We start from the raw sequence: 20632 nt of genomic DNA, 5'->3' as shown, positions 1-20632 counted from the left end.
TGGGTCACCAGCTGTAGACAAAGAACTCTTGTGTTTGGCTTGACACTAGAGATTGATGAGGCTTGACTGGACAAGTAGAAACCCATCTTCTTGGTAATGAGGAGGAGCAGTGCTCCCAATGGAGAAGGGACATTGAAATCAGAGGTTTGATAAATGATAAATCCAAGGCAAGTAAGTGACAGCATTATTGCCAAATATTAGATTATTAAAAGAGAAGGGGCGGGGGAAGCCTAGAACAATGGAAGCCAAAGATGGCTGCAATTATCAAAGCAAATGGAGACCTGACTTTCGATAGTGTAAAGCCTTATTTAATAATGACACATTAGTTAAAGGTGTCTGACACCTTTATAACCCTGTACAAAGACAAAGGCACGAAAGAAACAAATGCTGGACTTAAGGCTTACTAGGATCATACTTACGATGTCATTTTTAACAAGTAGATACTCTTCACGGAAAATTTTTAAGTAAAATTCAGGTAAACTTAACAGGCCCTGACAAAGAAATGTTTGAGCAGAATAATCATTGCTGATAAATAGAAACTCACAATGTCTATTTTCACTTACCCAAATGGATCACCAACCACAAGGAACGCAACATCACTGACATCTGCATCCTTAAAAATATTATCTGCTTCTTGTTCTACTTCTTCTCTGTCAGCAAGAATCAATTTTCTTCCATAAAACTCTTCCTACAGATTGAAGTAGGATATCAAAATATCAAAATGATATACAGCAGGCGAGGCTTTAAAACACACACACACACACACACACACACACACACACACACACCCCATGCAGAACAATCTTTGTCTAGAACTGGGTGCAGATACTGGCAACCGTCCAAACACGTATCAGTCGAAGCAACTCATCAGTGAGCCAGCACTCCATATCATGATGCAATTAAACTCTGTCTTTGGGGCTAGCATCATATCCCTAGAGAAAGCAGACCTCTTAACATCTGAGGCCTCTAAATTTGTGTCTAATAGACTAGGCAGAACACTAAATGATGAACAGAGAATATGTATTCATGAGCCCTATTCCAGAAACATGAAAATATGGAATACATTAGCAATAATGATACATGGTAGGGCAGATGTTTCTACCAATCTCCACAGGAATATTTTTGGTGTACAGGAGATAATAAAAGGCAATGTCAAGAAATGACAGAAAATTACAATTTAGCTGTTCACAAAAAAATGAACAGTCTCATATAACTATAGGAAAAGAAATGAATTTAAATACAAAGGAAGTTCCCACCCAAGCTGTTTTGTCAATTAATTTCTTGAAGTTCAATTCTAGAGAACAAAGCCAGGAGAGTGAGCCAGTGAACTGGTATGACACTGTTTAATGATATTGTGCAAGATCATATAACTGAATCTTATAACTGAGTTCCCATGCAATTCAAACATGGAAGAAGATGCATAAATAAGTATATAAAATTATTCCTTCACACTGAGAAGTCTGAGTTATTAAAAGTTGCAGGGATGCTACAGTTAAAGAGTAATGGTATCCAAGATTGATCAAAGAAATCCATGAGAAATAAGTATCCAAAGATAAATGCTACAATTCCAAATGTGGGAATTATTTCTAACACCTACATAAAATCTATTACCCAGACAGGAAAACAACCTCACCCTATAGAACTGTTTCATAAACTCATAATAACACTGCTTACATTGATAAAATAAAAATGCACTCTTTATTTTCACTTTTGCTGTGTGCCTTTTTCTTAATCATTATTCTTTACATGTTTAACTTCCACTTTAGAAACCAGAAAACTTACAGTCCCAGGACGACTGTATCCATATATCTCAGAGAACACACGTGGTCACTGGATACCAAGTACAATGGTCTTTACTCAACTAACGTACCCTGAAAACAATCAAGAAGCCACATGCCACCAACGTAATGCTAAACATAATCCGGGCTCTTACATACGGAGGTCAGAGGACAACCGGAAGGAGTTGGTTCCCTTCTTTTCCCATGTGGGCTCAGGAACTGGTTTAGATTATGGGTTTCCAAGACACCGGTTTAAATAACCAGCTATTTATTTCAGTTATTTACAGACATGTTATAGTTTCTTCCTCCCACTACTTTTATAAATAACTTAAGTCTTTCATTAAGTTTTCTTAGGTATAATGCAGACAGACCCTGAACCACTTGTAGACTCTACTGCTTATACATTTTTATATAAAGTACAAATGCATTCAACGAATAAGCATGTAAGATTTAAAGGATCAACAGTAATTACCTGAAGGAAGCTAAAGTTGCATATACCAAAAATGATGATAACTCTTTCTCAGGTCTGCTATCTCTACACTTCTTTTGGAGACTATATTAAAACACTACAACAACAGCGAACAGACAAACTTGGAATTTCTTTACCAACATCTGTATGTGTCTTTTATAAAATCTTGACTGGCTGATTATTAACAAAATGAAAGCATATGTTCATTATAGAAAATAGAACTATCTTTTCCCTGCAATATAATGATCTTTAGCTGAAACCAGACTTCATAAAGATATACATCAACAGTTTAAAAAAAATCAGTTTGTTTTAACAAGAAAATGTGCAAGTGAAAAACAGAAGAAGACTGAAGAGAAAGAGGTTCTACAATTGTACTGGAAATATAAGGCATGAACTTATAAATGAGTGACTTGAGGCGGATGGTACAGATGGGATCCTGTGGCAAGCTACTCGGGGAAGAACAGGAACTAAGAACCTGGAGGACATGAAGACAATACTAGAAGAATTCTGTAATAAAATAAGATCCAGTCCAAACCATTTTGCTTGCTATAACTTCTCTGTTATACTTTGTGTAGTTACTATCTAAAGCTAAGAATGCAGAGAGAATGTATGAAAGTCTGGAAGGATAATTCTCAACTCAGAGATACTTTAGTTTGAATGTTGTTCTGTCACTATCTGTATGATACTGGACAAGTTTTTGGAACATCCCACAAAATGGGAGCAGTAACTATAGAGGGCTGGGTATTGTAGCTCTGTGGCAAAGCAATTGTGGAGCATGTTGAGAGACCTTGGGTTCAATTCCAAGCACTGTCAGGAAAATAAACAAAACAGCAAAATAAATGTTCCAAAAATATCAACACTTATCACTATGAAATAACAGATATTCTGGTACCTTAAAAAAACTACACAAAATTTACTTATAGGTAAGGTAAGCCCAGACCCCTAATAATTACATTTATGCTTAGGGGAAAACCTTGAAAAATTAATATTTACTAACACTTATAATTTATAAAGCATTTTCACATACACCTTAATAAATACTATATAACTTTCAATTGGTTATTTTTTCTTTGACAAATGGAGAAACTAGCATTTAGAAATTTGGAAATATATCTGCTAGCAGCTAAAATGTCTGAAAACTTTTGTGATGGACACTGTTCTAAGAGCCTAGAAGGCAAACACATCCTGACCTCAATTTATAAGAAATTAAATGTAAAGGAATTGTCCAGGGACATGTCACAAGGCAAAACAAGTTATGTCCCAATTTTGCTCTAAGCTATTGTCTAATATTCTTTTGTTTTTTGCTTTTTTGGGGGTGGGGGGTTGAGACAGGATTTCTCTGTGTAGCCCTGTCTGTCCTGGAACTTACTCTGTAGACCAGGCTGGCCTTGAACTCAGAAACCTGCCTGCCTCTGCCTCCCAAGTGCTGGGATTAAAGGTGTGTGCCACGACTGCCTGTCTTCCCTTTTTGTTTGTTTTTGGTTTTTGTTTTTGTTTTAGAGACAGGGTTTCTCTGTGTAGCCCTGGCTGTGTTTAATATTCTATTCGATTAACCTGCCAGTTATCTATTTTCTCAAATGGTTTTAGGTCCATTATAGTTTCTGATCACTGATCCAAGACATATTTCTATCATCTTGAAGTAAGTATAAACACCGACAAGTGTGGCCAGCAAGTCAAACTGACCATTAAACACTACTTTTTTTTTTTTTTTTCTAATTCATGACCAACTTAAGAAGAAGCCTATTTAGGATTCAAGATTTTTAACATAACCCTGAAACCTTCAAAATTCTGAGTTGTGAATCTGAGAGATATGACCGGAAGTTCTCTGGCCCACACTTTTATATGGAAGACTTGACAATTTAAAAAAACAAAACAAAACAAAAAAACCTTCCTCTCCTCCTCTAACAACACATCAGCATCTTATCTCAATATAGGGTTCACTTTAAGTTTGACAATCAAGCAGAAACTGACCCTTCTTGTTGTAACTATTATTTACATATTTACCCTGTTTAAGGTATATAATGCACTAATACATCCTCTGGTTACTTAGTCACTCTATATGTACATGTGGGAATGACAGCCTTCCTGGGAGAGTACATGTAAGGTCTCTTTGGCTATGTTGCAGACAAAAAAAAATGAGATCGCTGTTCCCTATGGAACTACTTCAAAGACGGAAGCTTTCAGATCGCTTGCTGAATGTATAAGCAACTCATTAAGCCTGTGTCAGCACCTCATTAGCACTCAACTCGGAAAGGATGTCTGGCTAGCTCATGAAATAACGGATTTGATAACTATCCCCAAGAGTGTAAAATAACTTTTTTTTTTTTATTTACTGGAGAAAGGCACAAAATTAGACTTGTAAAGTAGGACAAACTACCGTTTCATTTCCCAAGTCACTGAGTATGAAGTAGATCTTAATGGACAGGGTGTGTGTTTTACAGGGGCTTAAAAAAAAAAAAAAAAAGCAGACGCTTAGAGTCTGTGCAGTCTAGGGTAGGAGAATCGGACGCTAGCTAGATGTCTTCCCCAGAGGCCTGGGGACTTTAATCACGTACCAGGGCTTCCTTCCCTACAGTCAGGACTGAGGTGTAGGCTTCCAGATACACGCGACTGCATCGTCTCACAACTTCCAGGCCCTTGACTGTGATGTCCTTGGCATCTCCCAGGCCCAAGCCGATCAAGTAAAGCATTCCGAACTCCAGGGATGGGGAGACTGCAGAGCGAAGTGAACAACAGAAAAACGTCAGCTAACACCGGGGACCTAAAGTCTAGGGATGAACATAAAAACCAAGGTGGCACCCTGCGTGCGTCCGACACTCCTGCATACTCTTAGAAAATAATGGAATGACTGTTTTTAAAAGTGTGATCCGATTACCCGCTTAGAGACTCGGAGGTGATTCGCTGACGTCCCTCAAAGTCTCACTGCAGCCTTTTAATAATTGCAGTCCCCAAACCATGTGCCCATCAGAGACAGAGCTTCCGGGTCTCACCTAACGGCGCCGTAAAGCGCAGAGCCCTTCACAGCACTTTACGACTGGCAGGAGGCGGAGATGACAGACCGCTCCAGGAACGAGCTATAGAGCGATCGCATACCCCCCGCAAGGCCCTCCAGGACTCGCTGACTCCCGGGCAGAGGTCAAGGGTCAGGAATGGGTCCAGCTGTGCGCCTGGAAAGGACCCAGCGTGCCCACGCTCCCGGCAAGCCAGGACTCAAACATCCCCAAAGGGCGTCCGGGCTGATGACGATAGCTCCCAATCGCCCTCCAGACGCACACTGGCAGGAACAACCGGAGGGACTTCCCTGACCGACCCCGCGTTTGCTCAGCTTTGAATTCCCGCTCTGTAGATCTGTCGCAATTTAACCAGAAGTCACCCTGGTGAGGGGACAGGTTGGCTTGCCCTGCTGAGTGTGGTTGTTAAGTTCCCAGGGGGGGGGGGGGGGCTGTGACTCCTTCTAGGGGTTTGTCCCTGGGATCTGATACCAGAATGCCTCAAGGGAATCTGCCTTAGTCACCCTCGGTGGAGAGTGACCTTTTAAGAGTGCTCAAGGGATGACTAAATACGAATGTGATGACATATACGGATGAAAAATGCCATAATGAAGCCCATTACTTAGTATGCTAACCAAAGGATAATTTTAAAAAAGAAAGTAGTTCTATGGCGGGAAGCGCATAACAAAAAGGAAAGTGCTTTAAACCTCTCAGCGGTTGTTGCAGAGATTCTTAAAGATTGGTTACACGCAGCTCCAGTAAGCGAAAAGTTTACACTGCAGATGCTCTTCCTAAATTCACTGGTAACTTTATCCAAGTTGGGAAGACAGTTCATTGCTTCTCTTGGCACAATGTAATGGCCTTTCAGATTTTTCTTAAGTCTAGCCTTTTCCTCCAAGGGTGCACGAAGACCTGATTCTCCCTGTTCCCACTAAATTGATTTATTCTTTGCACCATATTAAAATACATACACCTCAAAATAGATCATGGTGTAAATGGAAAGACCTAAAATTATAACAGAAGAAAAAAAAAAAAGAAAAGAAAAGAAAATCTGACCTATCCAGGGAGAGATTTCTCAGGTATGCTATAAAAGGCATGTTGCAAAGAGAGAGGAAAAAAAGTCATACTTTAATAATAAAAACTCCCTTCAAAAGACTGAAGTCGTACACTGAGAGAAAATGTTTGCAAACCAGAAATTTGACAAAAGACTTGTCAACAGAGCAAACAAACCAAAGGAAGGCTATCAAGATGCTGGTAAAGGAACTTGTCACGCAAGTCTGACAACCTGAGTTTAATCCTGGAACCCAGTTAAAGGTGGAAGAAAAACAACTCCACAGAGGTCTCCCCTGACCACCACAGGCTGGCACACCCACACACACCCCCACACCCCCCCACACACAAACAAATTAATAATAAACTGAAGATGAATTCAAATCTAATGGATTCTTAAATGGAACAAGAAAACAACTCAATGTGGAAAAATGTACAAAAGATTTTGAGTGATAACAAATAAGATAGGCTAATAACAGATAAGCATTTTAAAACTTGTCTAGCCGGGCAGTGGAGGTGCACACCTTTAATCCCAGCACTCGGGAGGCAGATGCAGGCAGGTTTCTGAGTTTGAGGCCAGCCTGGTCTACAGAGTGAGTCTTGAACCCCGCCCCCGCCCAAAAAAAAATCTAGAGAAATGGTTTTCAAAGTTCTTTTTAGATTATTTTATGTGTGTGAATGTTTTCCCTGTCTGTATGTCTGTGTACCATATGTGTTCCTGTGCCCATGGAGGTCAGAAGACGGTACCAAAATCTCTGGAACTGGAGTTACAGATGTTTATAAGCCACCATGTGAGTGCTGGGAATCAAACCTGATAATCCGGAAACCTATCCAGTTCTATACATCCAGAGCTGGATTCATCACCTTCTTTACCTGCGTGGTATCTGACTCTGTATCGGGTAGGTTTGACATTCCCCCAACCCAGATATTAGTCACCCCCACACGTACTGCCAGGTCTTCTCTGTCAGAAACCATACTGACTATCACTGTGTTGGTTCAGATCCTAGCTCTATTACTCTGTTAGCTTCCCATCTTGTTCCCTTCAAATGTGTCTTCACAGAAACCAGGGAGGACTAGTAAAGATACACCCTAAAAATAGTATCCCCCTTCTAAAAAAAAAAAAAAAACTTTGGCAAAAGAAACCCCATGCTCTTAAATTTCCCATCTATGGGATGTTGAGTACCTGCCTCCCTGGTCCCCTTACATACCATGAGCGTTCTTTCAGTGGTATTGACCCACCTGTAGTTCTGTGCCCAAAGCATGCAGCCACATGCACCCTGCTGACACCTCAGCTCATCTGAACATTAAAGCCTGTCTCGTCATCAGCCTAGATTCCCACTACCGATCCTTTACACTCAGGAAGTCTCCCCAGAGGTCTCCAGCCTCTAAGCAAAGGAGTCTCCTCTACTAAAGTAATGTGTCTATAAAATAGCTGAGTCTCTTTAAAACTGCATACCTGTATAGGTCCCATGTCCAGCTGTCAATGGCCCACACAAAACAAACTCAAGGGTATATCTGTAAATGTGTGTCTTACATTGATTTGCTTGGGTGGTTTTTGTTGTTGTTGTTTTGTCTTCCTACTTTTTTGCTAGTGTACTAAGGTTTCTAGTTTTGTTTTTTTATGGTTTTTGTTTTTATGTTTATGTGTGTCCGTGTGGTTTCTGTGCTTTTTTCGCTTTTTAAAGAAATTTTGTTTTGCTTTTTTATTTGCTGTTTGTTTTCTAAAAAGATAAAGAAGGCGTAGAGTTGGATGGGGAGGTGAGGGATCTAGGAGGTGGGAGAGGGGAAACCACAGTAAGAATATATTGCATGAACTTTTAATGAAAAATAAAAATAAACAGATAAAATTGTCTTCCTGTATTTCTGCTTCATGAAAGTAATTTTCTGAAGTCATTGAGTGTGATTTCCTTGTGTCCGATTCTCTAGGCTTAGCACTGTGTGTACCTACAGTAAGTTTACAGTCAGGGTATATTTATAGATCATTATGCATTCATTAGTAGCCAAGCGATTTCTTTGAATTATATATCCTGTCTTCTGTGATGCCAGTGTGTGATATGTTCTAAATAAGTACTAGAAAGTCACTGACAAAACCTCAGACATTAGTATGTCTTGTTCACACCTCTTCAGGAAGCTGCTGGGGTTGAACGGCTTGTGATACATACCATGCACATTTTATTCACAGACCTTGGAGTATGTCAGCAAAGTTTTAATGTACAGCAAAATTTTCAAAGTTTACAATGTCCTTTTTATGACTTTAGATTTCATTGACTACTTTCTTATTTATTCATAGTAAGTAGATATGGCCAAAAAGAATATTTAGGTAATCCAAACTATAGGGGGGAAATGAAGGGGTCCTCTTCAGTAAGATGTTAAATATCATATTTTTAGATAATAGTTTCTACTCAAAATTTTCCCAGAAAGAAAGCCTTAACTTTGGTGTGAAATGTGTAATAAACCCACTTTTCTACCAGCTTTGTCTCATGGGAGACCAATACCTTTTTCTTTCCTGGGTGTCAAAAAGAAAAGTTATGGCAATCTTTTCCCTCTTCAGCGTAACAAACACAAGCAGCAAATCTTACCTAGTCTGTTTTTATAGAGCCATTCTGGGGGTATGGGGTGGGGGTTGGCTGTTTCTCCCTCACTCTTTTAAACAGTTTTCAAATATGATTGTCTTTCCCCCTGTCTCCAATAACTTATTCTTAGGAAAGGTGAAGTAATTTTACAATAAGCCTCCACAGCTTCCTAGATTCCACAGCTGTTAAGAGGTGGCTGTATTTGCTTCATAATACATTTCACCATCTAGCTGGACATCAGCCGATCTTATTTTTTTTTTTTGATACATTTCCAAAGGTCATTTGTTTCCTCTCCTAATGCAATCTGAGCTTTGAATATTTTCCATTAAAACAGCTTCTTGGTTTTAGCATATGTTGTTGTATAATAACACCAATGACAGCAGTCAGAAAGCAGACAAATTTCATTATTAGAGCAAATTGCAAGTCTTGTGCACCAGAGAGAGTGTAATAGTTATAGAAAACAATAAGGGTAGACATTTGTCTATTTTTTGAGAGATCATTAACGTCTTCATAACCTTTGTCAGTAACTCAGTTTTAGTCTTCTCGCTGAAGGAACCCGTTCCTATATGCTCTTGCTGTACTCGCAAAATGAGTGCTTCAGTTGCTCGTTTCCAAAGCAAGCTAATCCCTGTGCTGTTTCCACCCCACCGTCGACATTGTATGTTACTTTTATCTTAAAGAAATAACAGCTGAGATGCTTCATTACATCATGGACAAATTGTAATTACCACACATCTGAAAGAAGCCATCCTTCAGTTTTCCTGTTTGAACTTGTTTGTCTGTTGAAAAGAAACCATCAGGGACTGACTAAACTTCATCTGACCTTATTGTGAATGGAGAATATTATTTTACTGTGACACTGGCCTTTTAACCTACATGCTCCCACGGATTGCCTTTGTTAGTAGAAATCTGCATTAATATTCGGAGAGTCTGGAGACCTTGAATTGATTTATAGTCACTATTTTCTAACAAATAAGTGGTAATTAAAGATAACACTCCTCTAGATGAGGCTACATTTACCAATGTTAAAAAAAAAGATTTGTAGTTACATTATTGTGTATTCATTTACTTAGGTAAAAAAAAAATCACTTTTTGTTTATTTAGCGACCTTATGATTAATTATATGCCCATATAAACTACACATGTAGAAAAAAAAGGAAAGAGCAAATCTAGAATTATTTTCTGGAAAATTGTATTATCAGTAACCTTGGCTCACTAGGTTGAGAATAACCACATAGGAGTCACCTAATGCCCTATGCTGTTATGTAAAGTGACTTCCAGAGATGTACACACACACACACACACACACACACACACATTCAAGCGCACGTGGACATTAGCTATTTATCTCTATGCCATTTTGAAAGTTGGTAGTTCCTTCAAAATCTCTGCTTTAAAAAAATGCTTTGTACCTTAAAACTATATCGTGTTTGCTTATGTTTAAATATATATAGCCATGGCTTTGTGGGGGAATACCCTCCCTTTCAACTCAAAATCCATGATTGTATTATTGTTTTCTCTTAAACATTTGTTTTGTTTTTATGTGTGAGTGTTTTGCCTGTATATGTATGTGCACCATGTGTATAGAGTGGCACAGTGCCCGTCAGGCCAGAACATGGCATCAGATCCCCTAAAGGACAGGTGAGAACTACCATATGTGTATTGTCAGCCACCATGTGAATACTGGATACTGAACTTGGGTCTTCTGCAAGGGTAATAATCACCCCCAACCATCCATCTAGCCCTGTTGTTTCCTTTAACGAGGTTTTATTTGAGGGGGAGGGTAATTATTTTACCATGTAACACTAAGGAATAGAATAGTTTGTGTTTTCTCAAATAAAAACACGGTACATGGTAACACTTGTTCAATTATCTTAGAATCTGTTTTTTGGAGGTTTTGCTATCTTACAGCTTTTATGATACTGTCCGGAAGGATGCCAACAATGTTTAGCTACTTGTTATGTCATGGGTCCTTAATCAATGAGTTCATTTACCTTTCTCTCCCTCTCCCTCTCCCTCTCCCCTCTCCCCTCTCCCCTCTCCCCTCTCCCCTCTCCCCTCTCTCTCTCTCCCGTCTCTCTCTCTCACCTCTCCCCTCTCCTCTCTCTCTCTCTCTCTCTCTCTCTCTCTCTCTCTCTCTCTCTTTCTTTCTTTTGACTTTTCGACACAGGGTTTCTCTGTGTAGCTCTGGCTGTCCTGGAACTCACTCTGTAGACCAGGCTGGCCTCCAACTCAGAAATCCCCCTGCTTATGCCTCCCAAGTGCTGGGATTAAAGGCGTGTACCACCACTGCCCTGCTACCTTTTTCTTCTGGTCTAATTTTTAGCTCTTTATCATATGTTTATTATGCATAGAATCTGGTCGAGGGATACACTTGTATTTGGGATGACCACAGAAGGGTGGTCAAATACACTTGCCCTGGTACTATCAAGTTGTTTCAATATTCTTTTCTATACCACCCACTTGACTGTCACTATTGCCACAGTGTGTCAAAAGTGTTGTCAAGTGATGAAAAAAAAAAAGGTTTGAAAACAACATGTTGAGGGCTGGAGAGATGGCCCTGTGGTTAAAAGGACTCAGGTTTGATTCCTAGCACCCACATGGTTCACAGCCATCTGCAACTCCAGTCCTAAGGGCTTTTTTGGTGGTTTGTATGAGAATAGTTCCCATGTGTTAATATGTTTTAATGCTTGGTCCGCAGTGCATGGAGCTGTTTGAGAAAGATCAGAGGATGTGCCCTTGTTGGAGGAGATGTGTCCCTGGGGGAAGGTCTTGAAACTTCAAATGCCCACTCACTCCATTCTCAGCACCTCTCTTCCTCATGTCTATGAATCAGGATGGGAAGTTCTCAGCTACTTCTCTAGCACCATACCTGCCTGCCAGATGCCGTGCTCCCTGCCATGATGGTCATGAACTCACCCTTTAAAACTGTAAGCCCTCAATAAAGTCTTTCTTCTACAAATTGCCTTGGCTATGGTGATTTGTCACAGCCATAGGAAAGTAACCAAGACAGAAGTTGGTGCCATGAAGCAGCCTATTGCTGTAATAGTCCTGACTATACTGATCTGGAGAGGAATGTGGAAGACTTTGGACTAATTAAGTGCTTGAATGTTATAAGTCGGGCTTAATTGGCTACCCTATTAGGAGATTGGAGGACAATGGTGATGAGAGCAGCATGGACCATGGATATTTAGCTCAAGAGGTTTCAGAGGAGACTATATTAGCAACTGCACTATAAACCAGCCGTCTGGTATTTTGGCCAAGACTGTGGCTGTTCTTTTCCCCTGTCCTAAGGATCAGTCTGAGGCTAAGTTGGAAGAGTTTGGGGCTAATTTCATTGGCTGAGGAGATTTTAAAGCAGCCTGCTATTGACCTTGTGGCTCAGTTACTAGTGATTATTCTTATGTAGACCTATAATAAAAAAGAGCAAGGAGGGAAAGAAGAAATAGAAAAGATAAAGCTACAGGAGAAAAAGGCACCAGGAAATGTAATATTGGAGCCAACACTTGTGTTGACACAGGTAAGGAAAGACTGTATTCTAAAAGAAATAAAGGAAGTGATCTCGGGGCAAGATTTCTACTCGGGTGGCCCTGTGATTTGTGAAAGGAAAGGGACTAAGGGATTTTCTGATCCTAAAAAGCAAGAACAAACCAAAGTTTAGGCAAATGTAATTCTTGGAGAGGGTTAGGTTCCATCCCAAACAGGCAGCATTGGCCATGCAGTTCTGGCTTTAGGGTCATGAAAGATACAGGAGTAGAGAGGGGTTTGGAATCGTCCTCTGTGCTTAAGGAATGACTCGAGTCACTGAGATTACATGGATGTGTAGTGGGGGAGTCCCTACATGGAGGCCAGGAGAGACCATTGCCTGAAGCTTTGAAGGTGAAGCCTAGATTGCATTGGAGACACCGAGGTGTTTGTTGGAGGTACCAGAATTGTGGGATACCTGACCAAAAAAAGCTGCAGACAGAGAGGGAACCAGTCCAAGAGAAGTGTGTTGAAGTCAGCAAAACTGAAAGGGAAGAGCTATCTAAGCCCTTTGACATCAGGTATAGAGTCACAGGATTTGGAGTTACCATGCTGGGATTTGGCTTTGCTTTGGTCTAGTGTTTCTTCACTATGCCCCTATCCCTTCCTCTTTAGAATGGTAATGTATATTCTGTGTCATTGCATGTTGGAATATGTCTTTTTTAAAAAAAATTTTACAGGGGTTTTGCAGTTAAAAGAGAATTTGGAGTTTAGACGTTTGAACTGTGTTGAAGCTGGGAAAACCTATGGAAACTTCAAATTTGAACTAAATACATTCTGCGTTATGATATGGTCACAGCCTTTGGGAACCAGGGAGTGGAATGTGATGCTTTGAATGAAAATGGTTCCCACAGGCTCAAATATTGTAATACTTGGTCTCCAGTTGGTAGAATTATTTGGAATGTATCAGGAGGTTTGGCCTTGTAGGAAGAGGTGTGTCACTGGTTTTGAGGTTCCAAAAACTCATGCCATTCCCAGTTAGCCTTCTGTGCCTCATGCCTGATTGTCTGCTGCCATGTTCGCCAGCCTCTGAAAATGTAAGTCCCCACTAAAATCTTCCTCCTATACATTGCCTTGGTCATGGTGTTTTGTTTTGTTTTTTATTTATTATATGTAAGTACACTGTAGCTGTCTTCAGACACACCAGAAGAGGGCATCAGATCTCATTACAGATGGTTGTGAGCTACCATGTGGTTGCTGGGATTTGAACTCAGGACCTTTGGAAGAGCAGTCAGGTGCTCTTACCTGCTGAGCCATCACACCAGCCCCAGTCATGGTGTTTTATCACAGCATAGAAAAGAAACTAACACAGACTATGAAGCTCCCTCCACAGCCACTACACACACATGGAACATAGATAATGTAAATGCAGACAAAATTCCCATACACACAAAATATTAGTAAGTTAATTAATTTTTAACATACCTTTAAATATATATCTAGATACACTTTTTTTTCATTCTATAAACCTGACATCTTGTCTCATTCTGGGCCTAACCAATCCATATTTCCTAAAAGTGGCTTACCAAGCTCTCAAGGACTAATCTTCTCTCTCAAAAACACTTTTGTCTTCTCTAACTTCAACTCATACTATTCTTACTCCACACACTCACAGATATCTGTATGTGTCTAACTCCAGTTTTAAAAATCTTTCCTTAAGGTTTATACCTGTTGCAGAATATTTGATCACACCATGACCTCTGAGATCGTGTTATTTTGTGGAGAGCTTTTGGGGTTGCTTGGCAGGAATTTGACTTTGGGCCAGGACAAGGAAGTAGGCTACAGTCAGGAATCTGATAATGGACCAGAACTCGGAAGTAAGCTCAGACAGGAATCTGATTTTGGGCTAGAACAAAGAAGTAGGCTTCAGGCAAGTGTTTGACTTTGGACTAGGACACGGAAGTAGACTTAGACATCTGATAAGTCCAAAAAAAAAAAAAAAAAAAAAAACCAGTGAACAGGATTTATTGCCTTGCTTGTTCCTTGACTATTTGTGTTTACTGTCTTGCTAGTTCCTTAACCTAGAAACTGACCTTATTATCTGCATGTAATTAAAATGGTATAAAAGCAAATTGGGGAAAAAAATAAACCTGCTTCAGCCTTAGCACTGACTAGGGTCATGCTACAGTGTTATCTAATTTTTTTTAATCCTCTCGCCTGCCCTGGACAACCTGTTGACTGACTGACTGAGCTGGCTCCACCATTATTTACTGAAAAAACCTGCTACTAGTTGTGGTGCTATTTATCCCTTAATGGACACCTTTAATCCCTCTGACTGGAGTAAAAACCCACCCTTAGTATATCTCTTTAATCCCAAACAGTGAAGGTAAAGCTAGTTTGTAGAAGGAAGCACCCAAGTTTAAAAGTGATGTCTAACTGAGTGGCAGACAAAGTGATGAATCAGAGAAAGATTTGACAGAATTGGGTATGCCCACCTCTCATGAGATGAGAGAGGAAAGGGAAGCTACTTAAGAGAGACCAAGGTAGAGAAAGGGAAAGAGGGCAGTTTTACTGAGACAGTTGTACAGAGATGGGTTGCAGAGAGAACACAAACTAGGTGCAGTTGAAACAGAACAAGCCAGAGAATGAGAAGGAGTCAGAAGATTAGAACAAATTGCCAGAATTAGTTTGAGGCCAAGCAGATCAATTCAGGAGAAGCTGAGAGAAGTTAAATTGAATCACTTAGTGTGTTTAGAGAGGAGTTTAGAGCCAAAACAGCTGGATTGGTCCAGCCAGCCAGTTCAGACAGAACTAGGAATGGGTGCGCTTATCCAGCAGCAAGTTTCAAAGGCTGGGAATATTCTAGGTGTAGATTAGATTGTTCGACTGCTCAAAGTCTAAGAAGATTCCAGGACTAGGTCTAAATTAGCAGACAGAGGCAGTAAAGCTCCAAGATGACAATTACGATAGGAGAATGATACTTTTACATATTTCCTATAAACTTCCAACCATTCCTACTCCCATGGCCACTAAGCCATCTCCTAATACAAAATGTATTCAGGTCAGCTTTGAAAGCCCTCAGAGTCTTTGACGGTATTAATATTGTTCAAAAGTTGAAAATCTCTTCTGAGACTCAAGCCAACCGTTTAACTGTGAACCTCTGTCTTCCAATAAACAATTTCACAAAACAAACATTCCCATTCCAAAAAAAAAAAAAAAAAAAAGAAGGGCAACATGACGAGGAAAAATTGGGCTAAAGCACTACCCAAGGCAAATTACCAATAGGGCAAATGCTAATCTCTGAAGTTTCGTGTGCAGCATCTGTACCCTTGGTGGCATCACCTAAGCTCTAAAGGGCTTAGTTAGCCCTGCCATCTATGTTGCCTGCATCTAATGTAACTTCTTTCCAGATAGCTCCACTCTGTGCTTTTCTCATTAGATAACCCATGGTTCTGGCATTCAGTATCCTGAAGTTTCCACTGCTACTTAGAGTTTACATCTTTGCTCAGTGGCCTCCGTTGTAGAAAATCCAGCCCTGCTACATATCACCTGGCTTCAGGGGCTTTCTAGAAAATTTTATTTTCAATATTTTTATTCTGTTTTACTTTATAAAGTGGGGTCTCATGTATACTAGGCTATCTTTTTTGCTATGTAGCTAAATTTGTCATTGAACTTCTGATCCTGCAGCCTCTACTTCTCTAGTGATAGGGATATAGTTGTATGTGACCACACCCATTTTACATAGTCTTGGATGGAAGCCAGGATTTTACACATGTTCAGCCACCTATCTAACCAACTACAGAGCTTGCCCTAGTCTGCTTTTTTAAAAAATATTTTTATTAGATATTTTCTTTATTTACATTTCAAATGTTATCCCCTTTCGTAGTTTCCCCTCTGAAAATCCCCTATCTCCTCCCCACCTCCCTCTGCTCCCCAACCCACTCACTCCCATTCCCAGTACTGGCATTCTCCTACACTGGGGCATAGAATCTTCACAGCACCTTGGGTCTCTCCTCCCATTGATGACTGACTAGGCCATCCACCTAGTCTGCTTTTAAATGGAAAAAAATCAGTAATAAAAGGCTTTTCTGTGGAGCTGAAGAAATGGACCAATGGTTAAGAACACTTTCTGCTCCTGCAGAGGACCCAGGTTCTGCTCCCAGTACAGATATCTGGTAACTCACAAATGTCTGTAACTTCAGTTCCAGGAGATCCAGTGTAAATTCTGGCTCAATAGGCACCTGCATGCAAATACATACATGCAGGCACATACACACAAACAAAAAATGAATTATTCTTAGATGATTACCAAAGAATTTATACATATGAGGTTTTCAGAAGTAATTATTGTATAATAACCTTTTTTATTTTTAATATCCTATAGTTTTCTCCTGACTCCTGGAAGTATTCTTTAGGGAGTGGTTTTAGACATACAGAGGTCAGTATAAATCTTGTGTCAATTTTAAGTTCTAAAAAAAAATATATATGAAATCAACATTTCATTGAGAAGATATTAAATTCCTATGTCAAACGAAGTTCTAGTGACTGTGAGATGCGTGTATTTTTGATGGCGGTTTAGCTCACAGTAGTATTTTCTCTTAACTTCATTATAGACAAATATGCACATTTGATTAAAAGCCTATATAACTTCTATTTTATCATCACAATGAAATCATTCTAGGTAACCACTTGCCCTAAAAGCACCTTTTATTAAATATGCTTGTATTCATTCAGCTAAACTTTAAGTACAGCCACTTAACAAAACTAGGCATGTAACCAATACCTTGCCTCTTCCCTGGCACTGACAAAATGCTTAGACTACAGTAGTACAGATAGTTTTAGGGCAATGGCATCGGTATTGTACACATTAGCATTTCTTTCAACAAGAACAAAAAAAAAGAAAAGAAAGGGAAAGAAAAGAAGAAAAAGGAAGAAAGAAAGAAAGAAAGAAAGAAAGAAAGAAAGAAAGAAAGAAAGGAAGGAAGGAAGGAAGGAAGGAAGGAAGGAAGGAAGAAAGAAAGAAAGAAAGAAAGAAAGAAAAAAGAAAGAAAGAAAGAAAGAAAGAGAAAGAAGTCTGTGGATTCTCTTTCTGAAAGATATTACAAGTATTTCTGCTGCAGTGTCTAATTTCTCACCTGTGACATGAAACTAATTCCCATAATGCTTGGCATGTAAGCAGCCGTGACTGCACCTGTTGCTGGGCTAGCTTTGGGGGGAGTGGTTGAGCCTTGGGGAAGACCCAAATAATTAGGGGGTGGGAGGGGAAGCCCCAGCTGGGGGAAGGGAAAGCAGCTTTTGGAGCATTTCAGTTACTGCTCCTACAAATGTCTTGTGGGCAGCAGAAACAGATCTTGCTAGGTCACGTCTGATGAGAAAATGCCAGCAATCGTGACTGCGCTTAGGCTTTTACGACCCTTTGTCCTTGTGCCAGACAGTGTTGGTCTGCTGAATGGTGTCTGCATCTTTGGCTTCTGTGAGCCTTTTACGTTGTCTGCCTCTCTCACAACTTGTGAGCATGCTGAGTGTTAGGGTCTGTCTTCATTCCTACAATGTTTAGTTCTTTTTCTTTAATCCATGAGATTATAATATATTTACATCATTTCCCCCTTCCCTTTCCTCCCTCCATATACCCTGCCTAGCTCTCTTTAAAATTCAAGCCCCTTTTCATTAATTGTTGTTACATGTACGTACATGTGTGTACATACATACATATTTCTAAGTATAACTTGATCAGTCTGTAAAATGTTATTTGTATGTGCATTTTCAGGACTGAGATAACCAAGGGTCTGCACTTCCTTAGAGAAGACTATTGCTCTCAGAACATTCCTTAGTCATCTGAAGTTCTTTGTGTGAGGAATGAAGCCTTCTGGGCTTTTCCCTGTCCACTTTGGCGTGTCTAGTGAAGCTTATGTTTAGGCAATCATGTTGGTGAGACTTTATGGGATACAAGGAATTATTTAAATCTTTCTGAATTTGTAAAGTTTCATTTTCTGTCCCAGTATGTGGTCGCCTTTTAGAAAAATTTCCATGTGCTGCTTAGAAGAACATGTGTTCTCTGGCGTTTGAGTGAGATAGTCTATGGCTATGTTATGTCACTCGAATGTATGATGACAATTCTGGTGCTTCTCTTTGTTTGTTTATATTTGGTCCAAGTGGCCATCTATATGAGGAATTTTTAAATCACCTACCATTAATAAATTGCTGTTAATTTGTTTCCTTAGATCCAGTAGGAATTTTTTTTTTAATAAATTGGGTGCACTAGAGTTTGGAACATGTATGCTGAAGATACTAATGTCTTCTTGGTTAACTGTACCCTTGTTTAGACAGGAATGTCCCTCTATTTCTTCTAACTACTTTCTGTTTGAGGTCTCTTTAGTTAGATATTAGGAGAGCAATGTCTTCTTGCTTCCTGGTTCCATTTGACTTGAGTACTTGGTAGGTAATGTCACCAAAACCTGAGTTTTACTAAAAAAGAAACTGTGAATGTATGAACTTCTGCCTGAGTTTCTGGGTTTCCAGGCTACTTCTCATCAGCTCACACTAAAAAAATAAAAAACTCTCAGGCTTACACCTTCACTCTCCACCACCACCACCTTGAAGTATACAGTATTTTAGGATACCAGCTCCTATAATCAAGAGTCAATTTCTTGGCATACATTTCTTTGAAAATAAATGCTTTATATACATATACACATATTTATCCTGTTGGATCTTTCTCTAGAGAGCTCTGATTACAAATCCCTCAGTTTTTATTTATGCTGTCTTTAGAATTCATCTGTATCTTTGAGCCCATGATTGCTACTCCAGTTTCTTCTGAACTAAGTCGAAATTTGATTTTTAGATGCTCCTCCTGATGTCTGCTCTGTTAGCTTTTCGCCACTGACAAAGCACTTGAGGAGATAAATGTAAGGAGAAAGATTGATTTTGGCTCACCATCTCAGAAGCTCCAGTCTGTGGTACTTTGCCTGCATCGATCTGAGGAGGAAACAAAGCTGAACATCACAGTGCAAGAACACAGTAGAAGCAAGCTGCTTACAGCAACTGAAAAGGAAGCAGCAAGGAACCGGGATGGAATAGAGCCTTGAAACGCACCCTGCCAGGAATTGGTTTTCTCCAGCTGAGCCCCACTTCCTAGTAGTGTATTCAGCCCTCATGATCCAGCCACCCTCTGAGCACTGCTCCACTGAGAGACTTGGGGGGGGGGGGGCGGTGGCATACCAGATCCAAATTGTCACACCTAACCTCATCTTAACTCTTTGTTTTGTTTTGTTTTGTTTTGAGACAAGGTTTCTCTGTGTAACAGCCCTGGCTGTCCTGATCTCACTCTGTAGATCAGGTTGGCCTCAAATGCAGAGATCTGCCTGCCTCTGCCTCCAGAGTTCTGGAATTAATGGCAAGAGCCACCATGCTCCACACTCCATCTTAACTCTTAATTGAACATAATGGAGTGTTTTCTTCTCCACACTAACTCCTTTCTCTCTTTATTGCCTACCTCTACTGGTGACATTTCTGTACTTAAGTAGAACTCTCCAAGCTGTTGCATTCACCCTCCGCTTTTTATTAATTTTTAAAGATTTTTTTGTTTGTTTGTTTAGCATGCAATACAATGGGCTTCATTATGTCATTTTCTTATGTTGTATTAATGCTACCTGGTTCTAGTTTTCCTTTCCCATTACCATCTCCTGTGGCCCCAGGCCCTGATTCATATTTTATATATTCCATTCACATTGCCTTCGCCTACCTCCTGCCCTCTCATGATCACCTCTCTAATTCTATGATTCACAGGCGCACACGCACAAATAGAATTTTAAACCTAAGTTCCACAAACGAATGAAAAGAAAACATCTATCTTTGTGAATTTGGCTAATGATTTCTAGTCCCATCAACTTCCTAATGTATGTAATGATGCCATTTTTCTTTATGGCGGCATAAAACTCCATTTAGCGTGTGAAACATTTCAGTCTGCTGATGCACACTTAGGCGGGCTCCATTTCCTGGGTTACTGTGAATAGGGCAGCAGAAAGCACAGATGAGTAAACAAATCTATGATGCATTGACTTAGAGTCATCCTTCTGGTTTATGCCCGAGTAGGGAAGCCAGTCATGTCGTTCTATTTTATATTTTCAAGGAAAAAAAAATAAACAATCCTCTGTGCTAATTTCCATAGTAGCTCCATTAGTTTACACTCCCGCTGGCAGTGTGTGGAGGTTTCTTTCCCCAAATCCTTACTAGCATTTAATGGCTCTTGCTTTCTCCTTTAAAGCGTTTGTTTGTTTGTTTGTTTGTTTATTGTGTGTGTGAGAGAGG

At 39.9% G+C, this 20632-nt stretch overlaps 1 protein-coding gene and 1 long non-coding RNA gene across 7 annotated transcripts in view; one reads left to right on the top strand and one right to left on the bottom strand.

The window, feature by feature from the left end:
- Dph5 (diphthamide biosynthesis 5) overlaps positions 1–5284 on the bottom strand; it is a 46246-nt gene extending 40962 nt beyond the window's left edge. For 3 of the 4 annotated variants that reach the window (XR_003954378.1, XR_003954380.1, XR_003954379.1), the window contains exons 1-3: positions 5123–5284; positions 4803–4960; positions 564–688 (exon numbers count right to left, since the gene is read on the bottom strand). Coding sequence is in view for 1 of the 4 variants with exons in the window: in NM_027193.2 (NP_081469.2) it covers positions 564–688; positions 4803–4937 (260 nt within the window). In the remaining 3 variants the exon portion in view is untranslated. The remainder of the gene's footprint in view (positions 1–563; positions 689–4802; positions 4961–5122) is intronic. The other variant, NM_027193.2, reaches the window with a different exon arrangement.
- Positions 5270–11822, top strand: A930005H10Rik (RIKEN cDNA A930005H10 gene). Of its 3 annotated transcripts, NR_027894.1 has the most exons (3): positions 5341–5624; positions 7025–7186; positions 11562–11822. It is a non-coding gene; the product is annotated as an RIKEN cDNA A930005H10 gene (long non-coding RNA). The 3 variants fall into 3 exon arrangements; NR_015487.1 differs by lacking the exon at positions 7025–7186 and having other exon boundaries at positions 5270–5636; NR_027895.1 differs by lacking the exons at positions 7025–7186; positions 11562–11822 and having other exon boundaries at positions 5280–6252.
- The last annotated feature ends 8810 nt before the right edge of the window (positions 11823–20632 follow it).

Source organism: Mus musculus, chromosome 3 (assembly GCF_000001635.26).
Source record: "Mus musculus strain C57BL/6J chromosome 3, GRCm38.p6 C57BL/6J".
In the NCBI taxonomy this organism is placed as follows: domain Eukaryota; kingdom Metazoa; phylum Chordata; class Mammalia; order Rodentia; family Muridae; genus Mus; species Mus musculus.
This window is presented reverse-complemented; position numbering and strand designations above follow the sequence as displayed.